Source organism: Hylobates moloch, unplaced genomic scaffold, assembly GCF_009828535.3.
Source record: "Hylobates moloch isolate HMO894 unplaced genomic scaffold, HMol_V3 SCAFFOLD_1, whole genome shotgun sequence".
Lineage (NCBI taxonomy): Eukaryota > Metazoa > Chordata > Mammalia > Primates > Hylobatidae > Hylobates > Hylobates moloch.
Window position 1 is genome coordinate 11508351 of NW_026652276.1, and position 14797 is coordinate 11523147.

The 14797-nt window shown below is 44.1% G+C and overlaps 2 protein-coding genes across 2 annotated transcripts in view; one reads left to right on the plus strand and one right to left on the minus strand.

The window, feature by feature from the left end:
- Positions 1 to 3407, minus strand: part of LOC116810105 (nuclear body protein SP140) — a 76645-nt gene extending 73238 nt beyond the window's left edge. The window contains exon 1 of the mRNA XM_032753973.2: positions 3325 to 3407. The gene's annotated coding sequence lies outside the window, so the exon portion shown is untranslated. The remainder of the gene's footprint in view (positions 1 to 3324) is intronic.
- SP110 (SP110 nuclear body protein) overlaps positions 3031 to 14797 on the plus strand; it is a 50795-nt gene continuing 39028 nt past the window's right edge. The window contains 6 exon segments of the mRNA XM_058437642.1: positions 3031 to 3564; positions 6424 to 6571; positions 8230 to 8398; positions 10326 to 10592; positions 10924 to 11007; positions 13350 to 13427. Of these exon segments, the coding sequence (XP_058293625.1) occupies positions 6425 to 6571; positions 8230 to 8398; positions 10326 to 10592; positions 10924 to 11007; positions 13350 to 13427 (745 nt within the window). The 5' untranslated portion in view covers positions 3031 to 3564; position 6424.

Sequence of the window (14797 nt, forward strand, 5' to 3'; positions counted from 1 at the left end):
ACTATATTGGGTAGCTCACAGAATGTATGGGAAAGCCAGGGGACTAGGTTAAGAAAGTAGGCAGTCCAGGTTATATTGACTCACTTACCCTTTGTCATAATATAGTTGAAAGATATCTGGATCACCTGGACATCCCATAAAATGTCAGACTGGGCTGGGCACGGTGGCTCATGCCTGTAACCCCAGCACTTCGGGAGGCTAAGGCAGGCAGATCACGAGATCAGGAGATCAAGACCATCCTGGCCAACATGGTGAAACCCCATCTCTACTAAAAATACAAAAATTAGCCAGGTATGGTGGTGCGTGCCTGTAGTCCCAGCTACTCGGGAGGCTGAGGCAAGAGAATCACTTGAACCTGGGAGGCGGAGGTTGCAATGAGCCAAGATGGCACCACAGCACTCTAGCCTGGTGACAGAGCATGACTCTGTCTCAAAAAAAAAGAATGTCAGACTGATTGGTGACATCATGCTGATCAGACAGGATGAGCAAGATCTTGGTGGCCAGCATACCTGCTAAAGAAGAATAAATTACTGACCCACAACAACAGGGATGACTCTCAAAAACATGACGATGAGGAAAAGAAAGCCATACACCAAAAGTGCATTCCATGTGCTTTCATTGAAAAAAACAAAAACTTTAATACCCACAAAACTAATCTGTGGTGATAGAAAGCAGATCAGTGGTTGCCTGGTGCTGGCCTTAAGGAGGGGATTATTTGCAAAGGTCACAGGGAACTTTCTAGGGTAACAGAAATGGTCTGTATCTTTTTTTTTTTTTTTTTTTTTGAGACAGGGTCTCACTCTGTCACTGCTCACCAGAGACTGGACCTCCCGGGCTCAAGCAATTCTCCCACTTCTGTCTCCCTGATAGCGGGGACCACAGGTGTATGCCAACATGCCCAATTAATTCCAAAAAATGTATTTTCGTAGAGATGAGGTCTTGCTCTGTTGTCCAGGCTGGTCTCAAACACCTGGGCTCAAGCGATCCTCCTGCCTTGACCTCCCAGAATGCTGGGATTATAGGCACAAGTGACTCTCCCAGCCTAGAAATGGTCTACGTCTTGACTGGTGTAGTAATTACATTTGGTAAAATGTACATTACAATGAATAAATTTTATACCTCAATAAAATGGAGCTAAAAAGAATTATATATAATTTATCACAGTACATAATCACTAGCATGTGAATTAACAGGTGAGGTTTTCCCATTATTACCATGTTCTCAAGCGTGCATTTTTTTTTTTTTTTTTGAGGCGGGATCTCACTCTGTTGCTCAGGCTGGACTGCTGTGGCGCAGGCTCAGCTCACTGCAACCTCCAGCTCCCGAATTCAAGCGATTCTCATGCCTCAGCCTCCCAAGTAGCTCGGATTACAGGCATGTGCCACCACACCCAGCTAATTTTTTTGTGTTTGTAGTAGAGACGGGATTTTGCCATGTTGGCAAGGCTGGTCTTGAATTCCTGGCCTCAAGTGATCTGCCTGCCTCAGCCTCCCAAAGTGCTAGCTAAGCTACAGGCCTGAGCCACTGTGCCCAGCCAAGCATATATGGCTTAGAATAAACATCTTTCATCCTCATTCGCAGCTGTCTTTTTTTCATGTAACAATTTTTGCCTGATTTGACACTGACTTTATTTTCCCACTCCTGCTTTACTTTTGTTTGTTTGTTTTGCATTTGCCTGGTGTATCTCTGAATAGATCTAAAGGAAGAAGTTCTTGCTGCCAGGATCCTCAGATGCCCATGAAGGGGCTTTCCAGGTGATGGGGAGGGGCTTCAGGTAAGTGACATGTGACCTTTGTATAAAATAACCTTAATTCCTTTACCACCACCATCCCCTGCAACACAGCACTGTAGGTTACTGCGTGCTGAGGCATCAATGCACCCTCTCCTCAGCTGTTAGCATCGCGTTTTTCCTGGCTGTGGCTTCCATGCCTCTGTTTCACCCACAGCCCTTACCTGCAAGGCCGGGTCTGCTATTCTGTACATACTAGGGTGGGACATGCTGTTTGTGCCTGCATAGAAGGGCTCGCTGTTGTGCAGTTAGCCTTGGTTTCAAAGCTTCTTAAACTTTAGATCCATGTCTCCCATCTTTTATCTGAGGAGTTTGTGGATGTCCCGGTAGGGGAACTTGTGGGTCAAATACATTTGAGAATTTTTTTGTTTTGAGATGGAGTCTTGCTCTGTCACCCAGGCTGGAGTGCAGTGGTGCAATCTCGGCTCACTGCAACCTCCACCTCCTGGGTTCAAGCAATTCTGCCTCAGCCTCCCAAGTAGCTGGGATTACAGGTTCCCACCACCACATCTGGCTAATTTTTGTATTTTTAGTAGAGATGGGGTTTCACCACGTTGGCCAGGATGGTCTCAAACTCCTGACCTCGTGATCCGCCCGCCTCAGCCTCCCAAAGTGCTGGGATTACAGGCGTGAGCCACCGAGCCTGGCCCAAAGTTACACAGATTTCTATAGTGCAGTGGTGCAATCATAGCTCACTGTGGCCTTGAACTCCTGGGCTCAAGCAAGTCTCCAGCCTCAGCCTCCTCAGTAATTAGGACTACAAGGTGCATGCCACCACACTCAGTTAATTTTTTATTTTTTAAATTTTTGTAGAGATGGGGTCTCACTATGTTGCCCAGGCTGGTCTCAAACTCCTAGGCTCAAGCAATCCTCCCATCTTGGCTTCCTAAAGTGCTGGGATTATAGGCATGAGCCACTGTGCCTGGCCAATAGTTTAGGATTTTTCATAGGCCCCACATGTCAATGTACATTAGGGATCTTTAAAAGGGGCATGAGAAGGGGTGTCCCTGCCAGCCCTTGAGTTACTGCTCTGGAATCAGCAGGTCCCAGTTCTGCCTCAGACTCCCGGCTCCCAACTACCTGCCCAGCTCTCAGCCATTTTTCTGCCTGGAGGTCTGCCTGCCTCTGCACAATTCCAGTTCATGTGCAGGTTCCCTTTCATTTCAATTTCTTCACGTAATAATCTTATCCTGACAAATTCTAGGCATTTCTGGCACATTCTCTTTGTTTTTTTGTGTGTTGTTAGAGTTTGATAACACACTGGATAAATTCCAGTGAATTTATTCAGTTACGTAAACATCACTACAATCCAATTTGAGAACATTTTCATCAACCTAAAATGTACAGAATGAGGATAAGTCACGGGAAAATAGATGTGGGTAGGGAAGCATTCGGACGCTGAGTTCCCAGTTCCCACTGCTGCTGGGGCTGGACCCCTATGCCTCCTCCTCCCATATCCCTCTCTCTGTGCTGATCCCAACTGGCAACACGCCCTCCCCCAAACCCCAACTGCCAAGACGTTCTGGGAGCGTTACAAGTGCCCATGAGGAGGTGGAGAGAGGCTGCAGGCACCGACCTGCCTTCAGCTTCCGGCTTGGCAAACTCCGAAAACTTTCACTTTTCTTTTCTCGGAAGCCCGGCCCCTTACTGCGTTTGTCAAGGCACAGACTTCCTGTTTTGCCTGCTGGCATCTCCCTGTAACTCTTCCAGTCTTCCAGGAGTGATCCCTGTCCCAGCCCGTGGAAAGGGGCAGGAACGACAAACTCAAAGTCCAGGTGAGTTTCTGTCTTTGCTGCTTTATTCTTCGCTCTTGGTGACTGCAGCTCTTAGAGTTAACTTCCCGGCAGCAGCTGCAGGGTGGAGTTTAACTATTTAAACTCTGAGTCTCTCTCAGAGCTCAGACACGTGGTACTTATTAGGAGACTGTTAAAAGGGGGCACATGGAGGGAACACTGATACCTCTTTTTTTCGCCATAGAGTCCAGCCTGTTATTGTGAATGGAACCGAGATTTGCCCTCTACCCTCACCTAAGCTCTGATCCTACACTGCCTGCAATAGGCGGCTCATCTGTTACCCATTGTGTAAATGATTAGAGGTACTTGGGAAGCTGGTGGAAAAGAAAAAAATGAAAGTATATTTAATTTCCTCTCTAGTGTATCATGAACTTTTTATATATTTTCTCTAAACACATGATTATTTCCTTGAAATAAATTCTTAGAAGTGGAAATTCAAAGGAGCACATATTTTAGGGCATTTGACACTGATGACTAAATCAGCCCCCAGAACATTTGGACCTGTTGACCTTCCCACTCACAGTGTCTGAGATTATTGCTATTATTTTCTATCTTGGCCAATTTGATAGACAAATATGTTATCAAATTGTCTTCATTTACACTTTGGTTTTTTGTTTGTTTTTGTTGTTGTGTTGTTGTTGTTTTCTGAGACGGAGTCTCGCTCTGTTGCCCAGGCTGGAGTGCAATGGCACCATCTCAGATCACTGCAACCTCCGCCTCCCAGGTTCAAGCGATTCTCCTGCCTCAGCCCCCTGAGCAGCTGGGACTACAGGTGTGCACCACCACGCCCAGCTAATTTTTGTATTTTTAGTAGAGACAGGTTTCACCATGTCGGCCAGGCTGGTCTCAAACTCCTGACCTCAGGTGATCCACCTGCCTCGACCTCCCAAAGTGCTGGGATTACAGGCATGAGCCACCATGCCTGACCTTCATTTGTGCTTTCTACTAGTTAGTTAACATGCTTATCGTATATTCATTGCACATTTGGCTTATTCTTTTATCACTCTCTGTTCATGTACTTTGCTTTTTTATTTTTGAGTTGGATGTTTGTCTTTTGCTTATTTGTTTGCAAAATCTCTTTACATAATAAAAATCTGGACAGTCATATATGAGATGTAGTATCTTGCATAGAAAGAAACAGGACTTTAGAGTCAGACAAGCTCTGCTTTGCCACTGAATACCTTGGGTGAGTTACTAAACCTCTCTGTGCCTCCCTTTCATCTTTGGGACTCATGACAGATGAAGAATGAGGAAGCTCCAGACTTCCTGTTCTGAGCGCTGCTGTATAATGAATTGTTCTAAAAGGAGCCCCCAAGACCGTTTCCTCTTCTTAATATATGTTTATTCTGACTTTCTCTGACTTTGCACTTGATCTTTGCACCATCTCCTTCCCCTATGCATATTGTGGATAGTAGATTTCTCTCCTATCTGTTCTCTCTCTTCCAAGACTTCTTCACCATCACAGACTCTCAATGGCATCTTTTCTTGTTTTCCAATGCTATTGCGGATTATTCTTTTCATGAGTATTTTTTTCTGCCAAGTTAAAAAAATTGGGGAATGAGGAGAAAGAAACTAGGATGCTTAATCTGCCATCGGCATTAAATCCCCGGAAACAGTTGTTCATTACAATTTAGTTTTCTGTTCAACACAAAATGAAGTTGGAAAAGTGGAATCCATGTTTGTTCTGTTTGTTAAAAACTCCCAAGTTGATTGAATGTTTTGTTAGTGCTTTTCCTTTTCTTGACAATTTGTCAAGAATGTCATTTGCAAACTTTCTTCCCATTATAACCTACTGATATCTCCTCATGGTCCATAAATGGCCAGTCTTTAATACATGCTGCATGGGCATGGGAAAAGGCACATGTCTGAGATATGAAATGGTTGCACTGAACAAGTCAGTTAAGTCACTTTTACTAAGTATGCCTTTCTCAGCCCTCATGATTTTATTTATGCTTGGCCCATTTGTGTTGAAGATTGGGAGTGGTTTGTTAAAGTTTCTAAATATTACCGGGTTTCCAGCCGGACTCTACCCATTTTAGGGTGGTCCCTGTTGCATGAGCATTGCTAGTTAATGGCTTCAGCTGCAGCCCAGGTCATCTTGTTTAATCCAGATCAGTGTGGCCATAGAACACATAGTTAGGACTCTAAGCTTAGAATCAGGATTTGCTCCCAGCTCTTCCACTCTCGAGTTGTGCAACCCTGGGGCAAATTATTAAACCTTTCTATGTCTCAGTGTCCACAACAGTATAAACAGGTGTAGTCATAGGAACCATTTCACAAGGGTTTTATGAAGATCAGATAAGTTACTGCATATGAAACCCTTAGAAGAAAGTCTGGCACACAGGAAACACTCTATACATATTAGCTACTTTTAATATCTTCCTTATGTTTACCTGCAGCGCCTTGGGATTCTGTCATTACATTTTCAGTCACTCTCAGCCTCCATTGTTGCTGGGAATTGTCATTGTTTCCTATACCCATGAGCCTCTTAGGCAGACATTGCTTTGCAGGCTACTAAGGATGCCTTTCGGACAAGAATGCCTACCTTTAGATCTGCCCATGAGTGCAGTGGCATAATCTTGGTTCACTGCAACCTCCACCTCCCAGGTTCAAGTGATTCTCCTGTCTCAGCCTCCCAAGTAGCTGGGACTACAGGCATGCGCCACCACACCCAGCTAATTTTTGTATTTTTAGTAGAGACAGGGTTTCACCATGTTGGCCAGGATGGTCTCCATCTCTTGACCTCAGGTGGTCCACTCGGCCTCCCAAAGTGCTGGGATTACAGGCATGAGCCACCATGCCCAGCCTTTGCTTCTATTTTTTATCATGCTCTTTCCATAGGATGTTCACCATGACAAGAGCCATGGAAGAGGCTCTTTTTCAGCACTTCATGCACCAGAAGCTGGGGATCGCCTATGCCATACACAAGCCATTTCCCTTCTTTGAAAGCCTCCTAGACAACTCCATCATCACTAACAGAATGTACATGGTGAGTCATGTTGAACCCTTCCATGGCAACCCAGCCCCCACTAAGTATGCCTGATTAGTAAGGTCTCAAACCACAAACCACCACGGCTTCCAGAGTTTGGAAGGCCCAGCCCAGGCATGTTCATTATCACAGAAGGTGGGGATGGTTAGGAGAGAGGGTGTCATAGGGGCTATATTGGTTTCTAGGGTGTCATAAGGACTGCTGTAACAATGACTACAAACCAGGTAGCTTAAAACAACAGAAATATATTCTCTCAGTTGTGGCGGCCAGAAGTCCAAAATCAAGTTGTTGACAGGGTTGGTTCCTTCCAGAGGCCCTGAGGAGAATCCGATCCCTGCCTATCTCCTAGCTTCTGGTGGCTGTTGGAAATCCTTGGTGTTCCTTGCCTTGTAGATGCATCACTCTAATCTGTTTTCATCTCTACATCACCTCTCTTTTGAGTCTTCTACCTAATCTTCTGAGGACACTTGGATTTAGGGTCACCCTAATCAAAGATGATTTTATCTCAAGATCCTTAATTTAATTACAACTGCAAAGACACTTTTTCCAAATCAGTTCACATTCACAGATTTTGGATGGATATATCTTGGCCGAGAGGGGCACCATTCAACTCACTACAGGCATCATCTCAATTTATAACAGCTTATATTGCTCACTGTGCATTCCGACGTGAGACAGGCAGGCACTGGGAGATATGCTATGTGGACAAAAGTGGACCTATTTTTATATAATTTTGGTTTTTAAAAGCATTTATTGAGCCCTAGACTCAGGGAAGTGCCAACAATCTTCCCCTAGTCTTAGTCCGGTTGGCCCCAACGCCCTCTTCAGATCACAGCCCAGAGAGTGCTCCTCAGAGACATCTCCTTGGCCCACTCATCTCATTAAGACCCCTTAGTTATTCAGTTCCATAGCAATCTATGCTTTCCCTCCATAACACTACTCTCAACTTTAAATGGGTATTTATTTGTGTTTATTAATGCTCATCTTCTCCACCTGACACTGCCAACCCTGCCCCCCAAATATAGGCAGCTCCATGTTGGTCTTATTCAGTGCTGTGTACTCAAAGACTCACTGACCAAGCCTAGCAGATATTCAATAAGTATTTGCAATCAGTTCCATCTTGCCATATTTCTCCTTTTGTCCATCCTCTCAGCAAGGAAAATTCTCAGGGTGACTTCTCTGTGGCTGGAATCCGTTCAGGCCATCTCAAGTTTGAGAGACACAGGGAGAGACTGAGCAGAGGCTAACAAGCAACCAGCAGAATTGCCTCTGTGACCATCACTAGAATCATTGCTGAAGTATCCTGCCCAGGGCCTTAAAGAATCAATTACATAGTAGCATCCTTTAACTCCACTTTCCTTCCTTCAAATTTCTCTCTTATCTCAAATGTGCCTGAAAGTTGGATTCAGAATATAGACTTACTTTAAGAAAGCTAAATTATTTATTTTTGTTGCTAGTCATCCAAATATGTATAAAGTTCCAAAAATAAGCATGTAAAACTGTGACTGCTCTACCTTAGAGAATGTGACTATACATTTTATGTTAAATTTCTTCTTAAAAGAGTAAGGTAGCTTTCTTAAAACTTAGAAAACCATAAATGTATAACTTCCCATTCAATTTTATAGTCATTTATAAAAACCTTCACTCCATTTTTAAAGGAATCTCTGGAAGCCTGTAGAAATTTGGTCCCTGTATCCAGAGTCGTGCACAACATTCTCACCCAACTGGAGAGGACTTTTAACCTGTCTCTTCTGGTGACATTGTTCAGTCAAATTAACCTGCGTGAATATCCCAATCTGGTGACGATTTACAGAAGCTTCAAACGTGGTAATGAGATTTCTCAACTGCTTTTTGCATTTAAAAAGTTGCTATGGTAAAAGTCTGGGTTTACTTCTAGCCCTGTGGAATATGCATGTTAATCCCCCGCTTTCTCTCTGGGGAGGAATGGACCATATTCTCTCATTAGTACAGCTGCAGGAGCAGCCCCTTGCTAAAGCTGATCCCAACTCTCTAAAATGAATTTCTAGAGGACATAAAAATTTCTTACGTGTTCTATGAATTTGGAAAAAATCATAGAATTTGGCATACTGGACAATCTATAGGGAATGCATAAGGTGATAGAAATGCAAAGTTACAGAGATCAGGTCTGGTGGAAGGAAAAGGAGAGTCAGGGAGGAAGAAAAAAGAATAAGGATGGATAATAGTAAGTATCTTTTTTTGGTGCATTGTCTCAAACACTTTATTTGATTATCTCATGTCATCTTTAAAACAACCCTTTGAAGTCATTTTTATCCCCATTTGACTGACAGAGAAATGAAAGCCCAGAGGTAATTTTCCCAAAATTAATTGTTGGTTAAGAAGCAGAGCAAGAGTCCTACTTGGGTCTCCCAATACCAGGGCCCAAGATTTTTGCCACTAGTCCAGACAAGGACAGCTGGAAGGCAGACTGTAAAGCTAGAGAAGGGAAAAAAGGTAGCTACAGAGAAAGGGAGGGAATCGCAGACATAGCCACAGAAAGAGAGGGTCTGAGAAAGAATGGATCATGAAGTACATGGAGAAAGAAAAGAGATTGGATAAATAAAGGAGTAGGAAAAAGAACAGTGGCAGAGCTTGGAAGAAAGCAGCCAGGGAAAGAGAGCAGGCAGTAAAGTCATTTTAGGTTGGAAGAAAAACACTGTGGCCAAATCATATGTTCACTTACCTCAGAACAACAAGCGAAGGGCCACCAGCTCACGTTGGATTGTGATATTTTCATTAGTGGAATCATCATTGTTGACAGTTCCTCCTTTGCTCTCTGACACTTCACCATCAAAAGGCTTCCCCCTAAAAGAAGAGATGATTTCTTGAGCTAAACGGACAGTGAAAGGGGCAAGTCCACCTCCAGGTAGGGGCAGCTACAGAGGGCCCACTGTCCTGGCAGCATCCGGGCAACATTAGGAGAGGCATGGCCTTAAAGGCTATGCTAAGAACATCTGAGAGCCATGGGGACCCACACACTGATGTGCCCCTGACCTGGCTGAGCTTCAGTCATCTTCCAGGATCTTCAACTTGACGATTTTGTTCTGAATCCCTTTCCAAAATTTGAAGTTACTTTCCTTTTTCCATTCACTGGTTGAGACCATTTTACTTCTGAAATAAATGATGGAGAAGAATCTTAAGAGAAACCCAGCACTAGCCATGCAAGGGAATAGCATGCGGAAAGCCAAGGGTCTGGGGTATTGTGGATGGGAGAGAAACCTGGGTGTGACCAGATCACAGGGTACAACAGAAGGCACAGAAGCTGACTCTGCAGAAGTGAGCAGAAACCAGAATATAAATGTCCTAATACATCCTGCTAAGGAATTTTTATTTTCTCTTATTTGCTTCAGGGAAGTATGATCTGTTTATTTATTAAAACAGAGACCTCTTTTAAAATTATAGCATGTTCATTATTGACTAAATTATATGACACCAAGATTAAAGAAAATTAAATCCCTGGGTGCAAACCCAAACTCAACTTTTATGTGTGAAACCATTTTGGTATTAGATCAGGGCTTAGATGCAGTTATTGAAGCACTCAATGCCCAAACCAGATAAATAAAATAGAAAGGGGCCACACATGGATAACGATGACAATGAATCAGTTCTCTGTACTTGGGGGACAATGAATAACTCCATGCCCCCATCCTATTAGAAGGCATGTATTAAGAAATCCCCTTCCCCAAGTAATTCTGAGTCTCCAGGGTACTGATGTGTGTCCCTTCACCAATCCCAGTTGGTGCTTCCTATGAATGGCAGAGCAGAGACACACCAATCCTACTTGAAGCCCCAGCTGGCTTAGCAGAAGGAAGCTCCCTCCATACCCCACTGGCACTGCCCACACCACAACCCCCTCAACCAAGCTGTTCACCCTGTGCGCCAAGAGTCAGTGAGCCTGGAACATCCTCGCAGCAAAGTGATGAGATCCTGAGTGAGTCGCCCAGCCCATCTGACCCTGTCCTGCCTCTCCCTGGACTCATCCAGGAAGGAAGAAGCACTTCAGGTGAGAAACAGATCCCATCCAACACCCATATAGCCTCAGCCTAAGGTGCCTGTGCCATGTTGCCTCCAATCCCAGCAGCTTGACTTTTATTGTCCTAGTTCTTCTCTTGCACCCACCTACCCATACACAACCCTTTTCAAGAGGGATTATGAGCACTGCCAGGAGGGTGGGTAAGACCTAGAGTCTAGAACACCTGCTTCTGACTCCTGGATCATTCCAACCCTCTGTCCTTGTGCCTAGATGCTCTATCTGCTTCAGGCACTTTTAACATTCACTCTCCTCCCTGACATCCATTCCCTGTAATGTGTAATAATTTCCTTTCCTCCTTCAGTGACCAATGACAAGTTAACATCCAAAATGAATGAGGAAGAAGACTCAGAAGAGATGCCGAGCCTCCTCCCTAGCACTGTGCAAGGTAACACCGACTGGGGCTGATACGGCTTAGCTCAAGGTGCCCGTGAAGGGAGAACATGCATCTGCCAACCAAGAGGCTGTGGTGGGAACCCTGGGAAAAAGAACTGGGCAATACAAAGGAAAAGAAACAGAAGGGGCCAATTCACCGACGCAGCAATGCAAAACAAACCAACAACCAAAACACCATTCTGAATTGACAAGTAACCTGCATAACACTCACACTAGTGACCCTTAGCTGATTCCTCAGCCCCACCTGATTATGGGGGCCTTTGAGTTTCAACATTCTTCATTTTTGTATGGTTTGGATTCTAAGAACAATGTTATCAAAATTACTAGAAAAGATGGCAAAATGTTTAAAGGTCTGCTAGACCTGATATTTAGCTTCTAAAATGGTATCACTTGTCCTCCCCAAACCGTCATCATAATGGAGTTTGATTACATTAAATATAAGAATGGTATCATATTGGGCATTGTCAAAAATGCTATCATGGATTCTGAGCTCTCCAGTACTGAGAAGAGGGGTCCTCTTCGATCCAAATAATATTTCATCAACTCCTCTAATACCTACCATCCATAAAACTTAGTATAATCAGGAAGCTAACAGCAATGGAAGAACAAGTGGCTAATTGAGAGTGAATGGTTGCTTACCTTCCCACTCTATGCCATCCTTCCCCAGGCCTTGGTTGCTCAGTTACCCCGTCATTTTTACTTGTTGGAATAGAGCATTCTCTTTCCTCCTCATTCTGGTCCCTGCTTGCTGTTCCCGAGATCTAAAACTTTTTCTTCCTCCATTCAGTGGCCAGTGACAACCTGATCCCCCAAATAAAAGATAAAGAAGACCCTCTAGAGATGCCCCACTCTCCCTTGGGCTCTATGCCAGCTAATCTTGGTTTGGTCAACCTAAAAGCTTACCTTTGTTTCTGTGTCTACTGAGAGGAAAAGCCATGTGGATCTTCTAGGGAGGGGGCTCTCCTCCTGCCTCTCAACAGCAATCTTGGCCCAGCTTCCAGTTCACCCAGCACTTCGGAACTTGAACAGGCCGGGAGACCTGACCTCTGAACGGATACAGAGTCCCTGGGGAGGGCAAAGGAGGCAAATCTGGAAAAGGTAGACTTGGATAGGGCCACGGATGATGATGATGGACAGAGCCCCACCAGTATCTGTAGGTTTGGACTCCAAATGCCACAAAGCACCTGAAAGGGAAACATTCACCTGCCACAAAGTGTTGTGGCAGGAACCCCAGGGGAAAGCACAGGGAACTGAGTCAGGCTGGACTGTTTGACAGAGCCACTCTTCTGAGGCCACATCAATAAAGTAGTGCTCAAAACTGCTTTGTCAACATGCAAAGCAAGTGAACAAAAACACTGTGCGGCCCTAATAGTGAACTGGTGCAGCAGACATGGATGGTCCTCCTTCCAAGCCCCAACCTGACTGTGGGGAATTTTCGCTTTCAACCCTGGTCATTTCTATATCATTTGGAGTTTAAAGAGTTGATATTACTAATATAATTTGAAAGGCAATAAATTATTCCAAAGGTCTAATGACTGCTTGCCACCTGCCTCAGTCACCTATTCCTAAGCAGGCCAGCATTTGAGACCAATCTCATAGCAGTGTGTAAAGAAAAAGGTGACAGCTTCATGTGAGATGAGCCTTTATTTGTTATGGCTTCAAGTTCTTTCTTTGTGCAGCAAAAACTAGCAGAGCTTTATATATCTTTGCTGTTAACAGGTGCAAGCAAGTACAGGCTAGCTCCTGCTTTCCTCAAACAATCCTTGTATACAGAAATATATGAGGCACTTAGCCTTCTTCACTATTTCTCCAAGTAAAATAACCGCAGATAGAGCAGTTAAAGAATATCCATACACAGACGTCAAAGCAATAAGATGTATTTTTCATACAGCAAAGACATTCCCCTTCATCGTGGACATCAGATTTCAATGTCACCACTTTCCACTCTCAGCTTCCTTCCTTGAGCAAGGGCTGCTGGGAGCAGCAACTATGTGACCACAGCTATGATACTCAGCACAGTTTATTTCTGCAATTTCCATTCATTGCACCTTCTTCACTCACTTCTCTTCCATCCATAAAATAATCTCTCTGAAAGGATCAGACTGAGCCTCTGCTGTGGGGCAGTTGTGCCCTAGTTCCCTGTGATGGTCGCACAGGTAACAATAACCACAAGTTGGTAAAAATCAAGACAGAGCCAGGGAATTCTTAGGGCGAGCAGATTCCCAGCCCTGAGCTGCATGTACTTTCTACTTTTCTAGTTCTTCCATTGACTTCCCTCAGCACTTTCTCTTCACTGGATCTGAGCTCTGAAATAACTTATATTTCTTTTGTCAGAGATAAGAGATAATTCTCCAGAACCAAATGACGCAGAAGAGCCCCAGGAGGTGTCCAGCACACCTCCAAACAAGAAAGGTAAGAAAAGCCTTTCTTCTGTAGAGGTCAGAAGGGTGAATTCAGAGTTGCTTTCTGTTTTTCTGACTGTATCTTGTCAAGAGCACTACTATGTGACCACGGTCCTGATGCCACACACAGTTTGTTTCTGCAGTTTCCGTTCACTGCATCTTCCAAAAAGGCCTTTATGAAAATTATCAGGAAACCAGAAGGCATTTGGGGATATTGAAATATGCCATTGGAATTGCCTGTTCTGAAAAAATCAATCTCCTATATTCACAACTTCTTAGAGTGTTAATTGCACTTCCCTCTTTAACTGAAAGTTGGTTCCCCAGAGAGGAACCCACTTCCTCTTAAGACATGGCTAGGCATTCTCTGCCACCCATCACTCACACCTCATGGTGAGAGGCCCCTTAGATGTCCACCCTTTGCTGCCTACTGACCCCATCCAGCCCCTTCCTCCCCGATCCTCTCCTTTGAGGCTTAACCATTCAATTAAAATGTTCACTCACTCATCATCAATATCATCCAATAATTTCCCCAATAATCCTTTCAAAGGCTTTCTGTCAGTTCAAGTCCCAGCATCATCCTAGATGCCTTCAGGGTACACATGGATAACAGACAACTCTGTTATCCCATACTCTGGCCCCTCAAATCCTTCCTCTTCTCATTTTCCATGACTTTTTCCTCCACCAATTCTTGGCCTCCCATACCCAAAGGCAAGCTATAGACCTATCATCATTCAAACCTGGCTTGATTTCCCAACAGTTAATTTCAGAATTCCTTTTTTGATACCTATCCTTGAGCTTTTCTCCTTCTATAGCTATCATTCAACCTCTGATCACTCTTTCCCAGCCCGATTCTAACAAAAAAAAGAATCAAAAATCTATTTTTCTGTTCTTATTTATTTGTTGTTGTCTGTTCTTATTTATTTGTCTGAAGCTGTCCTTCAACCTCATTTGGATCACCAGTCCACTGGCCGTTCCTCCTTCCAAGCCTTCATCTGCTTTTCTTTGTTTCCCAGCTTTTTAAGATTGACACTAACTCACAGTCCAAGATTCATCATTTCAGTAACCTATTGCCATTATCTTAAACCTGCTTTTCCTCTCTGCCTTTTCCTGGAACTCTCTGGCAAGTCTTGGAACACCCTACTTACCTATTTCCTGTATACTGCATCTGAAAGCCAGCAGTGCTGGAGAGAGTTCCACAGCAGGGCAGAGTGCACTCACTGGTCTTCATGGTTCCAGCACAAATCATCTCTCCTTACTGTGTGACAATGCTACTTCCTGCAATAATCCTTTCAAACCTCAAGCCCTATTTTTCAAACCTCTGACCCCCTCACCTGCTGCTTTTTGCTCAATCAATGACTTTCCCTCCTGCACCATAAGGAG